Source organism: Malus domestica, chromosome 15 (assembly GCF_042453785.1).
Source record: "Malus domestica chromosome 15, GDT2T_hap1".
NCBI classification, from domain to species: domain Eukaryota; kingdom Viridiplantae; phylum Streptophyta; class Magnoliopsida; order Rosales; family Rosaceae; genus Malus; species Malus domestica.
Window position 1 is genome coordinate 35,303,489 of NC_091675.1, and position 19,325 is coordinate 35,322,813.

The 19,325-nt window shown below is 38.6% G+C and overlaps 1 protein-coding gene across 1 annotated transcript; it reads left to right on the top strand.

The window, feature by feature from the left end:
• Positions 1–724: 724 nt before the first annotated feature.
• On the top strand, positions 725–2,244 carry LOC103416102 (FCS-Like Zinc finger 6-like). The gene is made up of 2 exons (XM_008354368.4): positions 725–1,391; positions 1,842–2,244. The coding sequence occupies exons 1-2, from the start codon at positions 988–990 to the stop codon at positions 2,008–2,010; spliced, it is 573 nt and encodes a 190-aa protein (XP_008352590.3). The 5' UTR covers positions 725–987; the 3' UTR covers positions 2,011–2,244.
• The last annotated feature ends 17,081 nt before the right edge of the window (positions 2,245–19,325 follow it).

Sequence of the window (19,325 nt, forward strand, 5' to 3'; positions counted from 1 at the left end):
GTGAGTGTTAAAACCCTCAAATAATTAATAATTTTTATTTAAAAACATTATATAACGGACATGTAAATTTTTTAATACATTAATGCTGTGATTTCGATCAAAATCTAAAAATTGATAAAGTATCAGTCAATGAACATTAGTAATTAGAGAAAATAAACATTAATAATTCAAGACCGAATACTAATTTTTCCATAATAAAATGTAAAACTGAATTAAAAATTAAACCCGCCCACCTCTGACTCTACGGCACCGTCCAGCCGCCCTTTACGATTTCCCCCACCACCACAGGCTATAGCACCCACCCACAGAAGCAGTCAGTTTCACTCTCTCTACCAGAATCCACCACCATCCCCAAATGTCCCCTTTCCTCGCGCACCCTACATCTCTCTGCTCTCTTCCTTGCCCCACCACCCCACCATCACCTCCCACCAAACCACTAGACTAATCAATCAACCACCCAGATTTCCCCATTCACCCGGGCTCTCGCACTCTGTTTTATTTTCTTTGGCTATTATTTGATTAACTCCTTCCCTTTTTGTTTAGTTTGCCTATGTGTGTTTAACATATGCGTCGCACAAGCATTATAACATAAAGCAACAAAATTAATGATAAGTGAGATAATAGATAAATAAAAAAATTAATGGGTTTGAAATATAAAAAACCGAACAGATGAGTTGATAAAGAAGAATGATGATAGTTACCAAAAACAAAAAAAAAAGAAAAGGAAGAATGATGATTTGCGATAAAAAAAAAATTTATAAAAAAACACCATAAAGTAAGAGACAAAAACAAAAGAGAAAGAGATGGCGCATTAGTTATGCTAACGTGGAGTTTTTGTACTCAGTGGTCTCCATCAACGGCCCAGATTCACTCTCACGCTTTCCCCATCTCATTTATCTTCCTTCCCCCCTTCCCCTCTCTCTCTCTCTCTCTCTCTCTCTCTGTGAGCTGAAGAAACATTCGGAAGAAAATTACATCATTTAAGAAATGCTGTTAGGGAAGCGCCCACGCCCTCCAATCAGGAGAACAACAAGCATGACTGGGATTACCGTTGATATGAGCGACGTGGAAGGCCAGGAACCGACTGATGAACTCCAAAACCCCCCCGCCATGAACGACGTGCATGCAGTTGCAGTTGCAGCGACGGTGGTGGACGCACAAGGACCTGCTCCTGTGATTAATAATAATAATTATTATGATATTGAAAAGATGAACATGAACAACTTAGGGTACCATGAAGAGCACCGTTTCTTGGCCATGTTATCACCCAGAAACAACCACACAAGGAGGAACTCCCCATCTCATGATGTTGTGGAGACCGCTCACTTCCTTCGCACATGTGGCCTCTGCAAGCGCCAGCTCGCTTCAGGCCGTGACATCTATATGTATAGGTAATAATATTAATCCTAGCTAAAATTCCATCTTATAATATTAGTTTAGTTTAATATTATTTGTCATATTTTCTTTCCATTATTCTTCTGTTTTTCTTTGATTTTTGGATTTTCAGTCTCTTCCTTTTTGTTTTCTTTTGGGATTTCAAGGGGGTACTATCAGATTTCCAGTCATAGAAAGTATATCAGGAAACTATTATTGACATCCGAAAAAAATATCATGGACTAATATTTTTTGGAGATGTTAGAACAACACCAATTTTATTGTTGGGGTTTTATTAAATGATGAGGATAATTGGATTTTGAAAGCCCCGTGGTGCGGGTGGGTAGAATAATAGGTAAGAGTATACTAGGTACAGAGTTAGAGATTTCCAATGTTAAAAACAAGGAATATTACATACACTAGTTCATTATTCAATTTCTGATAGTTGACTTGAAAATTTTGTGCAGGGGAGACACAGCGTTTTGTAGTCTAGAATGTAGAGAGCAACAGATGAAGCAGGATGAGAGAAAAGAGAAGTGTAAAGCTGCGTCCTCAAAGATAGAGGACCGCCATGCGGCGTCACGATCCACCTCCAAGGCCTCCTCCGGCAAGGGTCAGACTGTGGCGGCTGCCTGATCAAACAAAGCAAGCCGAAGGGATGAAGATAATCCATCATTTTCCTCAATTGCGTGCCCCCATGGACGTTGTTTACATAATAGTACTACCGCAGGTTTGTGTTGCTGCTAGGCTGCTAGCTGATGTATGTATGGTTATGTAAAATTAATTGTAAAAAAGGTCTGTGGGTGCATTTGTTTTACGGATCATGCAACTGGACTTTGGCCAAAGCTTTATAATATTGCAATTTTCTTAGATTCTCTCACTTGTGAGCCTTTTAATAAGCTTTCTACATTATATTTGGTTTTACGAGTGATATACTTCTTTCCAATGTTGTATTCCGAATTCGGCCTAAAAAAGGCTATCAATAAAAATGAAACACTAATAATTCAACATTATTTCCTACTCTGTAAGCAAGCAAAAGTCACCACGTAGAGGCAACTAGTGAACACTGGACAAGGGTAGCTAGCACCACAGCCACAATGACAAGTTCTTACAATTGTGAGAATTGTTCGTTTTTAAGGTCTAATAATTCGTCTGAAAGTAAATTTAATCAAAACTTTCCATATTTTGCAAATGTCCTGTCCATGTATATATTTAATATGAAACTTTATGTGGTTAGAAAACTAAGCGAGTAGGCCAAAAGAAAGTGGAAAAGGTCACTTGGTTAGCACTTTTTCTTTCAATTGTGCCAAAGGCTTTCAATGCATATTAACCTATTGCCATTTGGTACTTGCAAAATCTAGTGACAGGTGCTTGTATTTTCCTAAAGAAACAAGACAAAAACAAATAGACTACCAGTGGTGGTCATCTTTGTGTTTTACCAAGTCTCACTTTCTTAATTTTTTTTGTTCTTCTTTTTTTTTTTTTACAGTAGGAGGAAATAAGTCTTATTTATTGATTTAGTTTTGAAATTATTTTTTAGCACTTTACTTTCAATAACTGAATTTGTCATGCTTTATCCTCTAAAACTACCAAAATCGAGTCATTTCACCTTATTTTTGTCAATTATATCTCATGGACGTTAAATGAAAGGGCAGTCTAGACATTTTATATTATGTTGGTAGATATGAGCCATTGTTGTTGACAAGGAATGAAATTTTTAGACCACTTTAAACATCTGGAACTATCAAATCTCTACCATTGTAAACACAAATGGAGTAAAATAGATCAACTTTAACAAATCAGATGATAAACTGAAACAAATTTAGTTTCATAAAATAAAATGAGATCAAATGACAATTTCAGAGCGATAGAATAAATGAACCAGAAATTAAAACACATATACATCATTTAATTTATGAAATAATAGAATAAAGAGTTGGGAATCCGTGGCATCGTCAGCTTAGAATGGACGTCTCGTAAACAAAATGGAAAGAGATGCATTGAGAGTGATATGTTGATTAATATGGGGTTGGTATGTTGGTGTGGGACCTCGACATTCACACAAAGTTCCCATCCTTTTTGTCACACCTGGGACCACTCCCCACCACTTGGTGCTCTCAAATGCTGATCTACTTCACTCTCAATTATATGTTTATAAACAGTTTTTTTTTTTTTTTTTTTTTTTTTTAAGAGGGATTAGTTGACGGTCTTGTCACGGTCATCATGATAATCCATTCTTTCAGGGTTGATATGACTTACAGAGACATTTCAGTCTCCTTGACCATTTTGTGCAATTCATCAAAATCAATAATCAAACTCAGGATGTGCCGTGTGAAATATTGTTTATAAAACTGTATTAATTTATGTGTAAAGTTATGATTGGATGTGGGTAAGGGCCTGAGGGGGGAAACTTGAGAATCATTAGTACATTCATTGGCAATTAAATTCCTAGTAAATCTAACATGATGGACTCAAGTTTCAGGTTAAATCGGGATCTTAGCACCGAGATCCAAATATCATATGATTCGAGTAATACTATTTATATCATGTTTTTGTATTATATTTTCATACCGTCTTAGGTGACATTTGATGTGGACAGCCACATCATTTGAATTAATCATATTTTAAAATTTAGTTCATTATTTAATAAACTAATAATTAAGAAAAACTAGTTAATTAAATTATGATTGTGATATATAAGGAATCTTTTTTCTTTATTTCCTTAGATTTTGCAAATTTTTCAAATGATGTGGATGTACACATCAGATATCATCTAAAATAATATAGAAATATGGTATAAAAATATAGTATAAATAGCATTACTCCATACTCATTTTTTACAAGTAACCGGCATGCGTGGTGAAAAAGATATCTTTATTTATTTCTCTCCTCCTTCAAGGTCCAAGCTCCAAGTCACATGCAAGCGACTGTTGAGCTAATCTCGCTCAATAATTTTATTCCAAAAAATAAAAGTAAAAATACATTTCATCAACAGATATTGGTTCAAATTCAACATAAGTATTAAGTATTCTTATACAAGGTTTTTTCTTTCTACTATGTGTCTCAACGCTACGAATTCTATTAAATACGAACAAAAATATTTTACATCAGACACTAGGATATTGAAGAGTCAAATCGTGTCATGACTTGTAAAATTATGATTGCCAACTACAGTGTGCTGCTCCAATACATGCACTGTAAACTTGTAAATTCCAATTTTATTCTAGAATTAAACAATATTATTGATAATTCATTGTTAGGTTAAATTCATCATCTTTCCTTAATACGTAGATAATATCATTTGTTATTAAAAAAATATTATTGCAGATAGGATTCGATGATTGGGGAGATTGGATTTGCATCTCTAGATTCAAAAACTTGCATAAAAATTCTAATCCAACCCAAATCGAATATTGTATTGAAAAATAAAAAGAAATATTTGTGGATTCACTCCATACACTTGTAAGTCAATATCAATTTCCAGCATAAATTTTTATTATAGTGAACTACCTCATGAAAATTTTATAAATAACCACTTCTCTCCTCAACGCTAAAGTTTAAAAAATTTCATCTATCATTGGGTCCCATATTTTTTTTTCATTTGAACTGCTGGCCTTGAGTCACTTAAGAAGTCATTTCTCCTAACTCGAACCCATCCGCGCGAACCAATTCTACATTCCTTCCAAGTCGTGTATCTACGATCTATCAACATATATATATATATATATATAAATAACAGATACTCATCCAAATGCAGTATGATGAGAGTTTACCTCTAAACAGCTCAATTGTTATCTTTTGACACATACAAACTGAAATTTTGATGCAGTGTTGATTAATGTGGTAGTTGTTTGTACCATACTTGACCAATCCCGAAACTACTAAGCACCGGTCAACGTTATTACGTCAAGGACCTAGAAGAGTTTCCCTCCAACCAGGAGGCCAATCACAGCGCGGCACGTGTCGACATCAGAATCCAATCATAGTGCAACACGTGTCAACATCAGAAGCCAATCACAACATGACACGTGTCAATGTCAGAATGAAACTAGAAACTCTATTCTATAAATAGAGATCATTCTCTCACAATATTTCCGAATGTCATTGGTACTAAATCATTCACTTGTACTCACTAAATGAGAGCTTGAACCTATGTACTTATGTAAACCCTTCACAATTAATGAGAACTCCTCTACTCCGTGGACGTAGCCAATTTGGGTGAACCACGTACATCTTGTGTTTGCTTCCCTGTCTCTATCCATATACATACTTATCCACACTAATGACCGGAGCAATCTAGCGAAGGTCATAAACTTAACACTTTCTGTTGTACCAAAGTCCTCACTGATTTTGTGCATCAACATTTGGCGTCGTCTGTGGGAACGACACTTATTCCCACTCTCTTCAGCTTTGTTAAGTTGGTTTCCACCATTCGTACACTCTCTTTTGACCAGGCATCCCTCTCCAACATGGGGAGCGAAGGAAGCCACAACACACAGAATGACACCCCTCTTGCACCTAGTGTGAAGCAACGAAAGAAGGAAGGAAAAAGGGTTGCTCTTCAAGCTAAAGTCGATTCTCAGAACAACAAGATATCAATGAAGAATGAGGTCCTCTAGGAGCAATATGAGAAGCTCTTTGAGACGCTCCACGAAACTAGGCGTACTCAAACATGCGAGCTCGTTGCCCCTGTGGACATCAACCATCATCTGGGTACCCCCCAACACGGAGGGTCACCTCCCTTCGACATGGGTATCCCTGATGAGGAGCAAGCTAATCATCAAAACATTGATCAACATGAGACTTCTCTCAACCCAAATGCTTCGACCCAAAGCAGGAGAAGTGGAGGAAGACACCTCTTTGTAGAAGGGTTGGAAGGATAGAAAACCGTTTATCGTGACTGTCGAGACTTCCTAAAGCAACGTCGAGAGAATCCCCTCCACATATGCTTTAAAGATCAATGACCCAAATGTTTCTGAAAGACTCGGTCCCCTCCCACGACCTAGGCCAGTTGCCAATCTAGGGAAGGAACAACAGGTCCCAGAGGAACATGAAGGTACATGGGACTCTGAGGTATTGCAACAGACTCGCCCTAGAAATCAGTACAGCGAGTCCAAGAAAAAACCACACGCCCTTGCTCAAACTTTCCTACTTCCAAGAGGCGATGGAGATTTACGAAAGAAAATTCCAGTGGTACATGACTCCACTCAGGACCCCCTTGCCCTACAGCTCCTTGAAGAAGTAAACAAGTTGAAGGCCGAATGTCAGGCTGAGATACCTGACTGGAACCAACCCAGGCCTGGCCCTCTCACAATGAGGATCCTCGACACCCCCTTCAAGCGAAGACAAAACAAAAGCTTGGTTTACAACTCTAAACTGGAAGGGATGACCCAATTGAACACCTTAACCTCTTTGAGTCCATCATGGCATATCAGATGCACACCGACGAATAGCAATGTCTTCTCTTCCCCTCCACCTTCTCTAGCGAAGGTCTAAACTGGTATTGCCGTCTTCCACCTTCCACCTGAGACAGTAGACTCATTTGAGGAATTGAGGAAACTATTTGTCTCTCAACACATCTTCCAGACCGATCACTTGCATTGTGCAGATGACTTGTACACTATTCGTCAGAAGCCGGACAAGTCACTACAAGAGTATGCCGGTCGCTTCAACCATGAGTATTCTCGCTGCGCTGAGGCAGATGACAAGACCGCCCTCAAGGCCTTCACGGCGGGCCTACATGATTGTTTCTTCAAGTACATGATCAATGCCAACACTTGGAAGACTTACTCTGAGGTGATGGCACAGACTTACAACCACGCCTCCGCCGAAGCAAGGACATACCAAAGGAACCCCCATATGGTTAACCCCTATCAACAAATGAGAAGTGGAAGTCAAGTTCTACCAAGTGAGGAAATATTGGCCATTTAGACACCCATTGCATAATCTCTTGCCTCATTTAGCTACTCGCTAAGTCACCAAACGTATTTGTCTCTTGGTAAGAGGAAAGATTTTTACTCTCAGTAAGCCCATTACAATAAGAGGGATAAAAGTTTGTATCAAGACAACCAGGGGCGAACGTACTATCGACTATTATGACTATGGGGCCAAGCCTTACTCTTTCAAAGTGAATGACTAGGTACTGAAGGAAATGCTATTATAATAAGGCATACACATTACAAATGTTTTGACTCTCAACTGCTTGAGAACTTTTGTCACACAAGCCATTCGGAAAATATTTAAAGAAGAGGGAATTCAGACAACTTCTTCTGAGTCTTTTGCGTTCCTAGCACTGGAACACTTGGTCTACGCTGACCTACCCTTATACTCCAACTCAGAGCTTCAACATGCGTACTTTGACACAAAGTATGTGATACTAAGTGTTACAACCAACATGGTTCACATATCAAAAACATAGATCCCTTCATGCATAGCAAAACATTCATAAGCATCACTCATATCAATCAACATAAACATTATACATTCCAACACATTCATACATAAACATCATACATTCCAACACATCCATACATAAGCTAACTGTGCTTCGAAAGGGTTACTACAATGTGCCTCGACACCTTGCCCTTATTCTCACCAACATGTGATGAAATGTGAAGAAGGAACTCATCTTCATGCCACCAACCAGGTGATGAAATGTACAACCCGTACTCATTTTCATGTCACCAACCAGGTGATGAAATGTACAACCCGTACTCTCATTCATGCCACCAACCAGGTGATGAAATGTACAACCCGTACTCTAATATCATTGGCAACTTGCCATTCATGCCACCAACCAGGTGAAAAGGAACTCTTTTTCGTGCCAGGAACCAGGTGATGAAATGTACAACCCGTACTCTCCTTCATGCCACCAACCAGGTGATGAAATGTACAACTCGTACTCTAATATCATTTGGCAACTTGCCACTCATGCCACCAACCAGGTGAAAAATGAACTCATCTTCATGCCACAAACCAGGTGATGAAATGTACAACCCGTACTCTCTTTCATGCCACCAATCTGGCGATGAAATGTACAACCAGTACTCTAATATCATTTGGCAACTTGCCACTCATGCCACTAACCAGGTGAAGAAGGAACTCATCTTCATGCCACCAACCAGGTGATGAAATGTACAACCCGTACTCTCCTTCATGCCACCAACCAGGTGATGAAATGTACAACCCGTACTCTAATATCATTTGGCAACATGCCATTCATGCCACCAACCAAGTGAAGAAGGAACTCATCCTCGTGCCACTAACTAGGTGATGAAATGTGATGAAAGGTGATAAAGGAACTCACCTTCGTACCACCAACCAAATGATGAAAGCAACTCATCATTCATTCCACCTACCAGAAGACGAGTGGTATAACTTGTACATGTGAACTCCTAGCATTCACAAATAATAAAAAACCCTCAAGCTTGACAACTCAACTAGGGGAGCACTTATGCCCAACAAGAGTTATAGTCACCAACAAAGTCTTATTGCAAGCCAACAACAACTTCAGTGCATGGCATATGAAGATCAAGCTATTCAACCCTCTTGCATCTGCTTCAGACATTTCCCCTCTATAACAATGCAAACACTACAATTCTCAAAAGCTTCACACACTCTTTATCAAGACAGTGTGAAGCAAAACCAATTTATGGTGCTAACAAGAGCTTCATCAATAGAGGGCAACCACAATTCTCAAAAACTTCACACACTCTTGATCAAGACAGTGTGAAGCAAAACCAATTTATGGTGCCAACAAGAGCTTCATCAATGGAGGGCAACCACAATTCTCAAAAGCTTCACACACTCTTGATCAAGACAGTGTGAAGCAAAACCAATTTATGGTGCCAACAAAAGTTTCATCAATGGAGGGCAACCACAATTCTCAAAAGCTTCATACACACTCTTGATAAAGACAGTGTGAAGCAAAACCAATTTATGGTGCCAACAAGAGCTTCATCAAAGGAGTTCAACCACAATTTTCAAAAGCTTCACACACTCTTGATCAAGACAGTGTGAAGCAAAACCAATTTATGGTGCCAACAAGAGCTTCATCAATGGAGTTCAACCACAATTCTCAAAAGCTTCACACACTCTTGATCAAGACAGTGTGAAGCAAAACCAATTTATGGTGCCAACAAGAGCTTCATCAATGGAGGGCAACCACAATTCTCAAAAGCTTCACACACTCTTGATCAAGACAGTGTGAAGCAAAACCAATTTATGGTGCCACCAAAAGCTTCCTCAAAGGAGTTCAACCACAATTCTCAAAAGCTTCACACACTCTTGATCAAGACAGTGTGAAGCAAAACCAATTTATGGTGCCAACAAAAGCTTCATCAATGGAGGGCAACTACAATTCTCAAACCTTTAAAGCAAATTCAAGACTGTTTGAAGCAAAGTCAATTTATATGGTTCATCCAAACCTTCTACTACTACAAGGTGTGGCTTGCATCACAATCTCTTACTCAACAGTGTGGAAGCAAAATTTGTATATGTTGTCTCTCCAACATTTTCAAATTTCTAGTTTCCCAAAAAAAAAAAAAGGAAATTCAACACAGCTTCATCAATGGAGGACAACTACAAATTCTCAAAAGCTTCACACTATCTTGATCAAGATATTGTGAAGCAAAATCAATTCGTGGTATCCAACAAAGCTTCAACTCCAAAGCTTCACCAACAAAAGCTTCATCAATGGAAGACAACTACAAATTCTCAAAAGCTTCACACTATCTTGATCAAGATAGTGTGAAGCAAAATCAATTCATGGTACCCAACAAAAGCTTCAACTCCAAAGCTTCACCTACAAAGCTTCAACTCCAAAGCTTCACCTACAAAAGCTTCAACACAAAAGCTTGACCCACAAAAGCTTCACCCACAAAAGCTTCACCTACAAAAGTTTGACCCACAAAAGCTTGACCCACAAAAGCTTGACCCACAAAAGCTTGACCCACAAAAGCTTCACTTACAAAAGCTTCACCCACCACAAAAGCTTCACCCATAAAAGCTTCACCAACAAAAGCTTCAACTCCAAAGCTTCACCAACAAAAGCTTCATCAATGGAGGACAACTACAAATTCTCAAAAGCTTCACACTATCTTGATCACAATAGTGTGAAGCAAAATCAATTCATGGTACCCAAAAAAAAAGCATCAACTCCAAAGCTTCAACATGAAAGCTTCACCAACAAAAGCTTCATCAATGGAGAGGACAACTACAAATTCTCAAAAGCTTCACACTATCTTGATCAAGATAGTGTGAAGCAAAATCAATTCATGGTACCCAAAAAAAAAGCATCAACTCCAAAGCTTCGCCTACAAAGCTTAAACACAAAAGCTTCACCAACAAAAGCTTCATCAATGAAGGACAACTACAAATTCTCAAAATCTTCACACTATCTTGATCAAGATAGTGTGAAGCAAAATCAATTCATGGTACCCAACAAAAGCTTCAACTCCAAAGGTTCACCTACAAAGCTTCAACTCCAAAGCTTCACCTATAAAAGCTTCAACACAAAAGCTTCAACACAAAAGCTTCACCCACAAAAGCTTCACCCACAAGAACTTCACCCACAAAAGCTTGACCCATAAAAGCTTCACCCACAAAAGCTTGACCTACAAAAGCTTGACCCACAAAAGATTCACCTACAAAAGCTTCACCCACAAAAGCTTGACCCATAAAAGCTTCACCTACAAAAGCTTCACCTACAAAAGCTTCACCCATAAAAGCTTGACCCACAAAAGCTTGACCTACAAAAGCTTGACCTACAAAAACTTCACCCACAAAAGCTTGACCCATAAAAGCTTCACCTACAAAAGCTTGACCCACAAAAACTTCACCTACAAAACCTTGACCCACTAAAGCTTGACCCACAAAAGCTTCACCCAGAAAAGCTTCATCTACAAAGCTTCAACACAAAAGCTTCACCTACAAAAGCTTCACACTATCTTGATCAAGATAGTGTGAAGCAAAATCAATTCATGGTGTCCAACAAAGCTTCAACCTCAAAGCTTCATCTACAAAGCTTCAACACCAAAGCTTCATCTACAAAGCTTTAAAATATATATATATATATTTTTTTTTTCGGAAATTCGAAAATTCAAAAATTCGGAAATTTGAAAATTCAAAAATTCAAAAATTCAAAAATTCAAAAATTCAAAAATTCGAAAAAAAAAAATTGCCTAGGCCTCCTCTTCTTTGGGCCTAACAACTTTCATAACAAATATATATGAAGGAGTTTTGGGCTACCACTTAGAAAGGAAATGCCTCATTCGTTAACTCCCTCAACCGGAGACTTGGGGGACTCCTACCATATGCTACTGCACCTTGATACTCAGAAGTCTCACGACCACTCAGTGACTTGGATTTTTCAAGTCTCCAAATGAGAAGTTTTCCTTACTCGAGAAATTAAGGGAGCACTACCTTAATCTACATGCTTCACTTACAAAGCTTCAACATACAAGCTTCAACAAAAGGAAAAATTCAAATAACTTAGTGAAGAAGGCCTTGGTGTATTTAACACAATACGTTGAAATGAAGCAAAGCTTGTTTATTGATATCTCCGATAAGTTACAAATAGGTACATATACATGAATCAAAATAAACAAACAAGAGGGAGCCTTCACAAAGGTTGCTCAGGAGAAGTCTCAGCAGTCAACAGAGCCCCAGAAAGAGGAGGCACCAGAGGGTGATTATTCGGAGCTGAAGGAAAAATTTTGTCCTAGCTAAGAACAAGTATGAACATTTGAATACACATGCAAGCTATTAACACTTTAAAGTAGGCATGCATCCAAAAACAATTCATAAAACCCATGACTTTCAAAGCCTAGTATATGGTGAACCAAAATAAACTCTTTAACAACATTAAAGAGAAGTAAAGATTTAGTGATTCTTTACCCTTGAAGCTCATCCTTGTTTACACAAGGGATTCACCCAAGTGGAGGGCCTTCAAGTCACCTCCAAGCTCCTTGAATCCTCCTTGTGTTTTCCTCCCTTTAGTGCTCCTTTGATGATTAGAGGAAAAAGGATTTGTTCTCCAAAAACATCAAAAGCTTGATGTCTCTAAGTCTCTTCACCAAGGTTGTATATTGTGAAGATGATATGGATGACTTAGAGAGATTTTAGATGCTAGTAAAAATCCTCTAAGTGGCTGGCCTCTATGTAGAAAATGAGAGAAAATGTTTCACCCAATTTCTATTAGAAAACCCTAATGAGAAAATTGCTATAAAGTTGCTTTTATAACATTTTCTTTGGTGAGTGGCAAACTTGTAATTAAGCAAGCTTGCCCATTCACCCTAATGGCCGGCCTCTCCTTGTTATTGGGCCAATTTGCCCATTTTGTTTTAGTTGTCATACAACTTAAACATAATGGGCCTTGTGGACCAAAACACTTTTGGGCCCCGAAACCCAAAACCAACATATAAGCCCAATACGAACCTTTCGTATAATTAATTAACTAATTAATTAATCTTGACCATTCTTCAATTAAACCATTTAATTGCTTATCCATTTCATATAATTTCTTCACTAACATCCTTATGTGGTGTGCGATCCATTAGGTTCCAATTAGCGAGGCAGTGGGCGATGTTACTCTTAACGATCGATTGTGAATTGAAACCACATTTCAATTCTCCCTTAAGATTAGTGTTTGCTAATCTTCAGGGCTTCCACAAATCATGAGTGACACCTAGCAGCATATCATGGTTACCCAAGCTAAGTAGAATTGGTTGGAGAACCTATCCAGTTACAACTACAATGCAATACGGTCCTTCTCTAATACAATACTCTTAATCACATTGTTTAAGTGATAGTTTGTTTCATGTCTACTATCCAATGTGATACTTTCCTATATGATTCCTTTGAATATGATTCGGAACAAACTTCCTAAGTCATATTCATATGCTTTGGCCAATGACTTTAGAATCATATCTTAGAGTATTCTCCTTCCACCATGGAAGGTTAGAGATCCCTTGTTGTGCATTCATATGCCTACATGACTAGATAGCTTGACCCCAACAATGCCGTGGACAATCCGAAGGAATGCCGTTGACATGATCAAAGATCAAGGACCTAACCATTAGACATCTATGATGCCTCAGGTCAAAGGACTACTTTGCATATTGCAACTTTAGAGTTCATACATGACATGTATGTTCGAACTCTCTTTTGATCGACGTTCAGTGTACTCGATTACCTTTTCGAGCACCTATGTGTTTGTCTCAGTGTCCAACACCAAATGACTTGAGACTAGTTCATACTCACGTTTGAGTCAACATAACACATACTAACCTTAGCGGATTGTCAATGCCCAATTGGCAATCCTATGGCTAGGAACGTTTTAGGAATGAACATAAGAGAAAGGTCTCGATAATCTAACTCATTAGATCACTTATCTCTTAGAACAAATACATTCCTTGGATTCCCTTATTGCTTAAACACATAATACAATAAATAGTGATTAACAATAAGCTTTGCCATTCATTAAACATATAAAAGTTTAATACAATAAGTATACCAAAAGCTATTACATCAAATGAGTGGCTTTGTGGGCATACTTCCAACAATCTCCCACTTGCACTCAAAGCCATCTTCCCATGTATCTAATACCCATTTTATCCATATGACGATCAAGCTGGATTTGAGACATTGGCTTTGTCAGTGGATCTGCTACGTTATCGGCTGAGGCAACTTTGAGGATGTTGACTTTCCCCTTGGCAGCATATCTTCTAATGATATTAAAGCGCCTGTCAAAATGCTTGTTCTTTTGATGTGCCCTGGGTTCCTTGGCTTGAGCTATCGCCCCATTATTATCACAGTACAAAGTTACTGGTGATGTAATGGTTGGAACCACTCCAAGTTCAGTAATGAACTTCTTCATCCAGAACGCTTCTTTGCCGGCTTCAGCTGTAGCGACATATTCAGCCTCTGTCGTGGAATCAGCAATTACACTTTGCTTCTTGCTTTTCCAACTGACAGCCCCACCATTCAGAGTGAATACATATCCGGAGTTGGAATTTCTATCATCGACGTCAGATTGGAAATCTGCGTCTGTATAGCCTTCCACTCGCAACTCTGATGCTCATCCATATACGAGGAACATGTCCTTAGTTCTTCTTAAGTACTTAAAGACCGTCTTGACATCTGCCCAGTGTTCTAATCCTGGGTTAGATTGATATCGACTAGTAATGCTCACAGCATATGCGATATCAGGCCTTGTGCATATCATGGCGTACATGAGACTTCCTATGGCTAAAGCATAAGGAATCCTACTCATATGCCCTATCTCTTCAGGAGTCTTAGGTTCCATGGACTTAGAAAGGTGATTTCCATGTCTTACAGGAAGAAAGCCTTTCTTAGATTGTTCCATCTCGAACCTACTTAGCACCTTATCAATGTACATAGATTGGGATAATCCAATTAATTTTCTGGATCTATCACGATAGAGCTTTATCCCAAGTACATAAGATGCATCTCCTAAATCTTTCATGTGGAAGGTTTTGGACAACCACACTTTTACAGAAGAAAGTATTGCAGTGTCATTCCCGAATAGTAATATGTCATCTACATATAACACTAGGAATACAACTGCATTCCCAACGACTTTTTGATAAACACAATTGTCGTCTTCGTTTTGAGTAAAACCAAACGTTTTGATTTCAGTGTCGAAACGAATGTTCCAGCTCCTGGAGGCTTGCTTGAGTCCATAAATGGACCTTTGAAGCTTGCATACCTTAGTCTTTTCAGACTTGGACACGAAACCTTCGGGTTGAGTCATATAGAGCTCTTCCTCTAGGTAGCCGTTCAGAAAGGCCGTCTTCACGTCCATTTGCCAGATCTCATAATCATGGTATGCAGCTATAGCAAGCAAAATCCGAATGGACTTAATCATGGCTACAGGAGAGAAAGTTTCTTCATAGTCAATCCCTTCTCTTTGCCTGTAACCCTTGGCTACTAATCTAGCCTTATAAGTCTCCACGTTCCCATCAACGCCTATCTTCCTCTTGAAGACCCATTTGTTTCCAACAGGTACAATACCTTCTGGAGGGTCTACAAGAGTCCAGACCTGATTTTGATACATGGAATCCATCTCGGATTTCATGGCCTCTTGCCATCTCTTTGAATCAATGTCGGACATTGCTTCAGTGTAGTCTCTAGGGTCCTCCTTTGTTTCATTGTCACCTAGAAGGTACAATTCATCAAAGTCATTGTCTAAGCCATACCTCTTAGGTGGCTTACTAACCCGTTCAGATTTACGTGGAGCCAGGGGTTCAGGAACAGGGTTGTCAATATGTCTAGTGCTTGTTTGTGGTTCATTATTAATCTCATTAATTTCCATCTGTTTGCTTATAGTCCCTTTGAGAACGAATTCGTCCTCTAGAAACTTAGCAGTTCTGGCGACAAAGACTTTCTGGTCGTCAGGATGGTAGAACTCATATCCCATAGTTTCTTTAGAATATCCCACAAAATAGCATCTTACTGATCTCGCTTCAAGCTTAGTAGCTTCAAGCTTCTTGACATATGCTTCACAACCCCAAATCTTAATGTGTTTAAGACTTGGCTTTCTTCCATGCCATATCTCATAGGGCGTTTGTGAAACTGATTTGGAAGGTACTCTATTAAGCAAGTAAGCTGCTGTATATAGAGCGTATCCCCAGAATGTTACTGGTAGATCAGCAGAACTCATCATAGAACGAACCATGTTCATCAAGGTTCGATTTCTCCTTTCAGAAACTCCATTGAGTTGTGGAGTTCCCGGTGGAGTCCACTGTGATATTATTCCACACTCTTTGAGGTAATCTAGGAACTCGTTACTCATATATTCACCCCCTCGATCCGATCTTAGGATCTTTATCTGTTTCCCAGTTTGCTTCTCAACTTCATTCTTGAATTCTTTGAACCTTTCAAAGGATTCTGACTTGTACTTCATAAGATACACATAGCCAAATCGAGAGTGATCATCGGTGAATGCGATATAGTAGGAGAAGCCTCCTCTCGACGTAGTAGACAGAGGTCCACATACGTCAGTGTGGATTAACCCTAGAATTTCAGTGGCAAGCTCTCCTTTTCCAGTAAATGGAGATTTGGTCATTTTCCCTTTCAAGCAACATTCACAAGTACCCATCCGGTCATTACCTAATGGGTGGATGTATCCGTCTTTCGACATCTTGTGAATCTTTTCAAGGTTCACATGTCCAAGTTTAAGATGCCACATCTTTTCTTGGTTAACTTTTTCTCTAGCCCTTTTGGGTTTTGAGGTATTCCTGCTTGCAATACAGTGCATCCCACTATTCGTCTCTAGGTGAAAAAGTCCCTCTATCATATTACCATGAGAGATAATACGACCGTTCAAGTATAAAGTGCAACTCATTTTGTCAAACAATACTGAGTGCCCATCTCGTAAAAGCTTAGAGATGGAAATCAAATTCTTTATACATGAAGGAAAATATAAACAATTTTTAAGTTCCAGGACTTCCCCAGAGGGTAGGTTAAGCATGTAGGTGCCTGTTGCTTTTGCAGAGATTTTAGTGCCGTTCCCAACTCGCACAACCATCTCCCCATTGCTCAGTGGCTTGCTCCCCACTAGTCCCTGCATCGTATTACAGATATGTTGACTAGCGCCTGAATCAAATATCCAGGAACTGGAGCTCACTGTAAAAGAACTCTCTATGACAGAAATAGTCTCTTCAAAAGTTCGTGTCATAAGGCTCGCAATGCGCACCCTGTATTTCTTCTTCCAACGTTCATCCTTTCCACAATGAAAGCATGTTCCTTTGGATTTCTTTGCCTTCTTCTTATGCAACCTTTTCCTTATCATTGCATTCTCACTCCCACTGTCCCTTTTGAAACCTTTTTCAAATTTACAGCACATGTCAATCATCTCTTTCAAAGAATGATCGAATCTATTCACTTGATAGTTTACAATAAACTTAGTGAAATCATCCGAGAGAGATGCAAGGAAAAAGTCTTGGGCCATTTTCCCATCGATGGAAGTTCCTAAACTTTTAAGATCTTTAAATATCTTTTCCATCTTTTGTCCATGTTTATGGACCGATGTCCCCATTGCCATTTTGGCATTCATTAGACTACAAACATTTGAGAATCGTACATTACTAGTCTCAATGTCATGCATCTTATGCAAACTTTCAACCATGGCACAAGAAGTGTCCATGTGCTTATGTAGCTTCATAAGCTCCTTACTAAGTGAAGTGAGGATTAAGCATTTGGCTTGTAAGTCATCCTCACAGTGTCTAATATAGTTTTGACACTCCTCCTTTGAAGCTAATTTCGTAGGAGGTACATGAGGAGGGGATTGCTTAAGCACATACAATATGTCTTTCACCTTTGAGACATTCTCAATGTGGCGATACCAAGCAAGGAAACGTTGGCCCTTAAGGCCCCTTTTGTCAAGTATAATGGTGGGTATAATTTTAGGCATGTCGTTCACTACATAACATAACAGAAATCGAATTAGATTGTTTGTTTAAAACTATTTGATTGGGTCTTTGAATCAAATAGTACCACCCACTATTTTTGGCAAATTCCACATCCCTCAATAGAATTCGAGAGTTATATTGAACTCTTAGCGGGTTATGGGAGACTCACCATTACCAAGCCCACCTCACGATGATACGATGTTGGCTAGCAAAAATAATGATGAGAGAATAACGCATTATTCATTTACAACTTTTGTAATTACCCATCCGTTTGGCCTCTAGAGAATGTTGCCTCACGATGATACGATGTCGGCTTCATTGCACTTAGTTAAGTTATTCCCACCATGCTTAGTTTGTATAGGGGTTCAAGAATAGCCTCACGATGATACGATGTCGGCTATCCTCGTTGCCTACACTCACCTCATCATATGTATATGGATTCCTCCTGGATGTAAGCACATGCTTTGTACTTCCCCATGATAGGGTGAAGCCGGTGCATGAGTCACAAACGCTTGGAACCCACCACGGTGGAAGGCCTACGAAGAGATGTTCAAAACATCTCTCGCTTATCAACTTAATATTTGATTTGAGGGAGTAGTTTTGGGCTACATCAAAACATTTTAATCACATTAAAAGAACTTGGGCCTATCACAACCATTGGTCCAAGTTAATATGATTTAGTAGCATATAATACTCCCACTGTTTCGTTGAAACAAGCGAGACTATATGGAACTACTAACGAATGCATTGCATCCTCATATGGACTATATAGTCATATTAGGTTTTAGGATGATTATGAACCGTTTGATTTGATCCAACACGAGCCTTGTGTTGGACCTTGGGTTTAAGGTAGATAGTTGTTGATTTTAGTTACGCGTTTAATCCAATTAAACCGTTATTTCCTATTGGGCGTTGGACCCAACTATTCCATTTTGCATACTATAAACAAAAAGGAATACATGAAATAATAATAAGGGCTTATGCCTTTTTACAACATAAATCAAATGATGGACTTATGTCCATTTACAACAATTCGAATTAATCAAATTACATTCAAATCTACACTACCAAACCCAAACATTCATAATGTAAAGCGGCCAATCACATAGCTCAATTATCGAGGCCATTGGTTCATAATCACGCTTTTCTTAATCAATCACATTAACTAAGAAAGCAACTTTAAACAATTGGTTTTTGGATCCATAGAATTGATTTAAATGGAACTAAATGAAATGAAAATCCAATTCTCATTAAAGAGACAAAACAATTTTGTTCTCATTTTATTTGGGCCAAAAGGAAACTATGACCACAACAATTGGGCCATAATGCAAATACAAAAACTTTTGGGGTCACTTTGTATAAACACAATAGTCCACAACTTCATGTAAATACAACTAGATCCCAAAATTTTAATAATGTAAAAACATCATTAAAGGATCAAAACAATTTGTCCTTTAGAGTTTTTAAGCCTAAACGTAAAAACGTAAACTTTTGGGCCAAAATGCAAAAACACAAAAG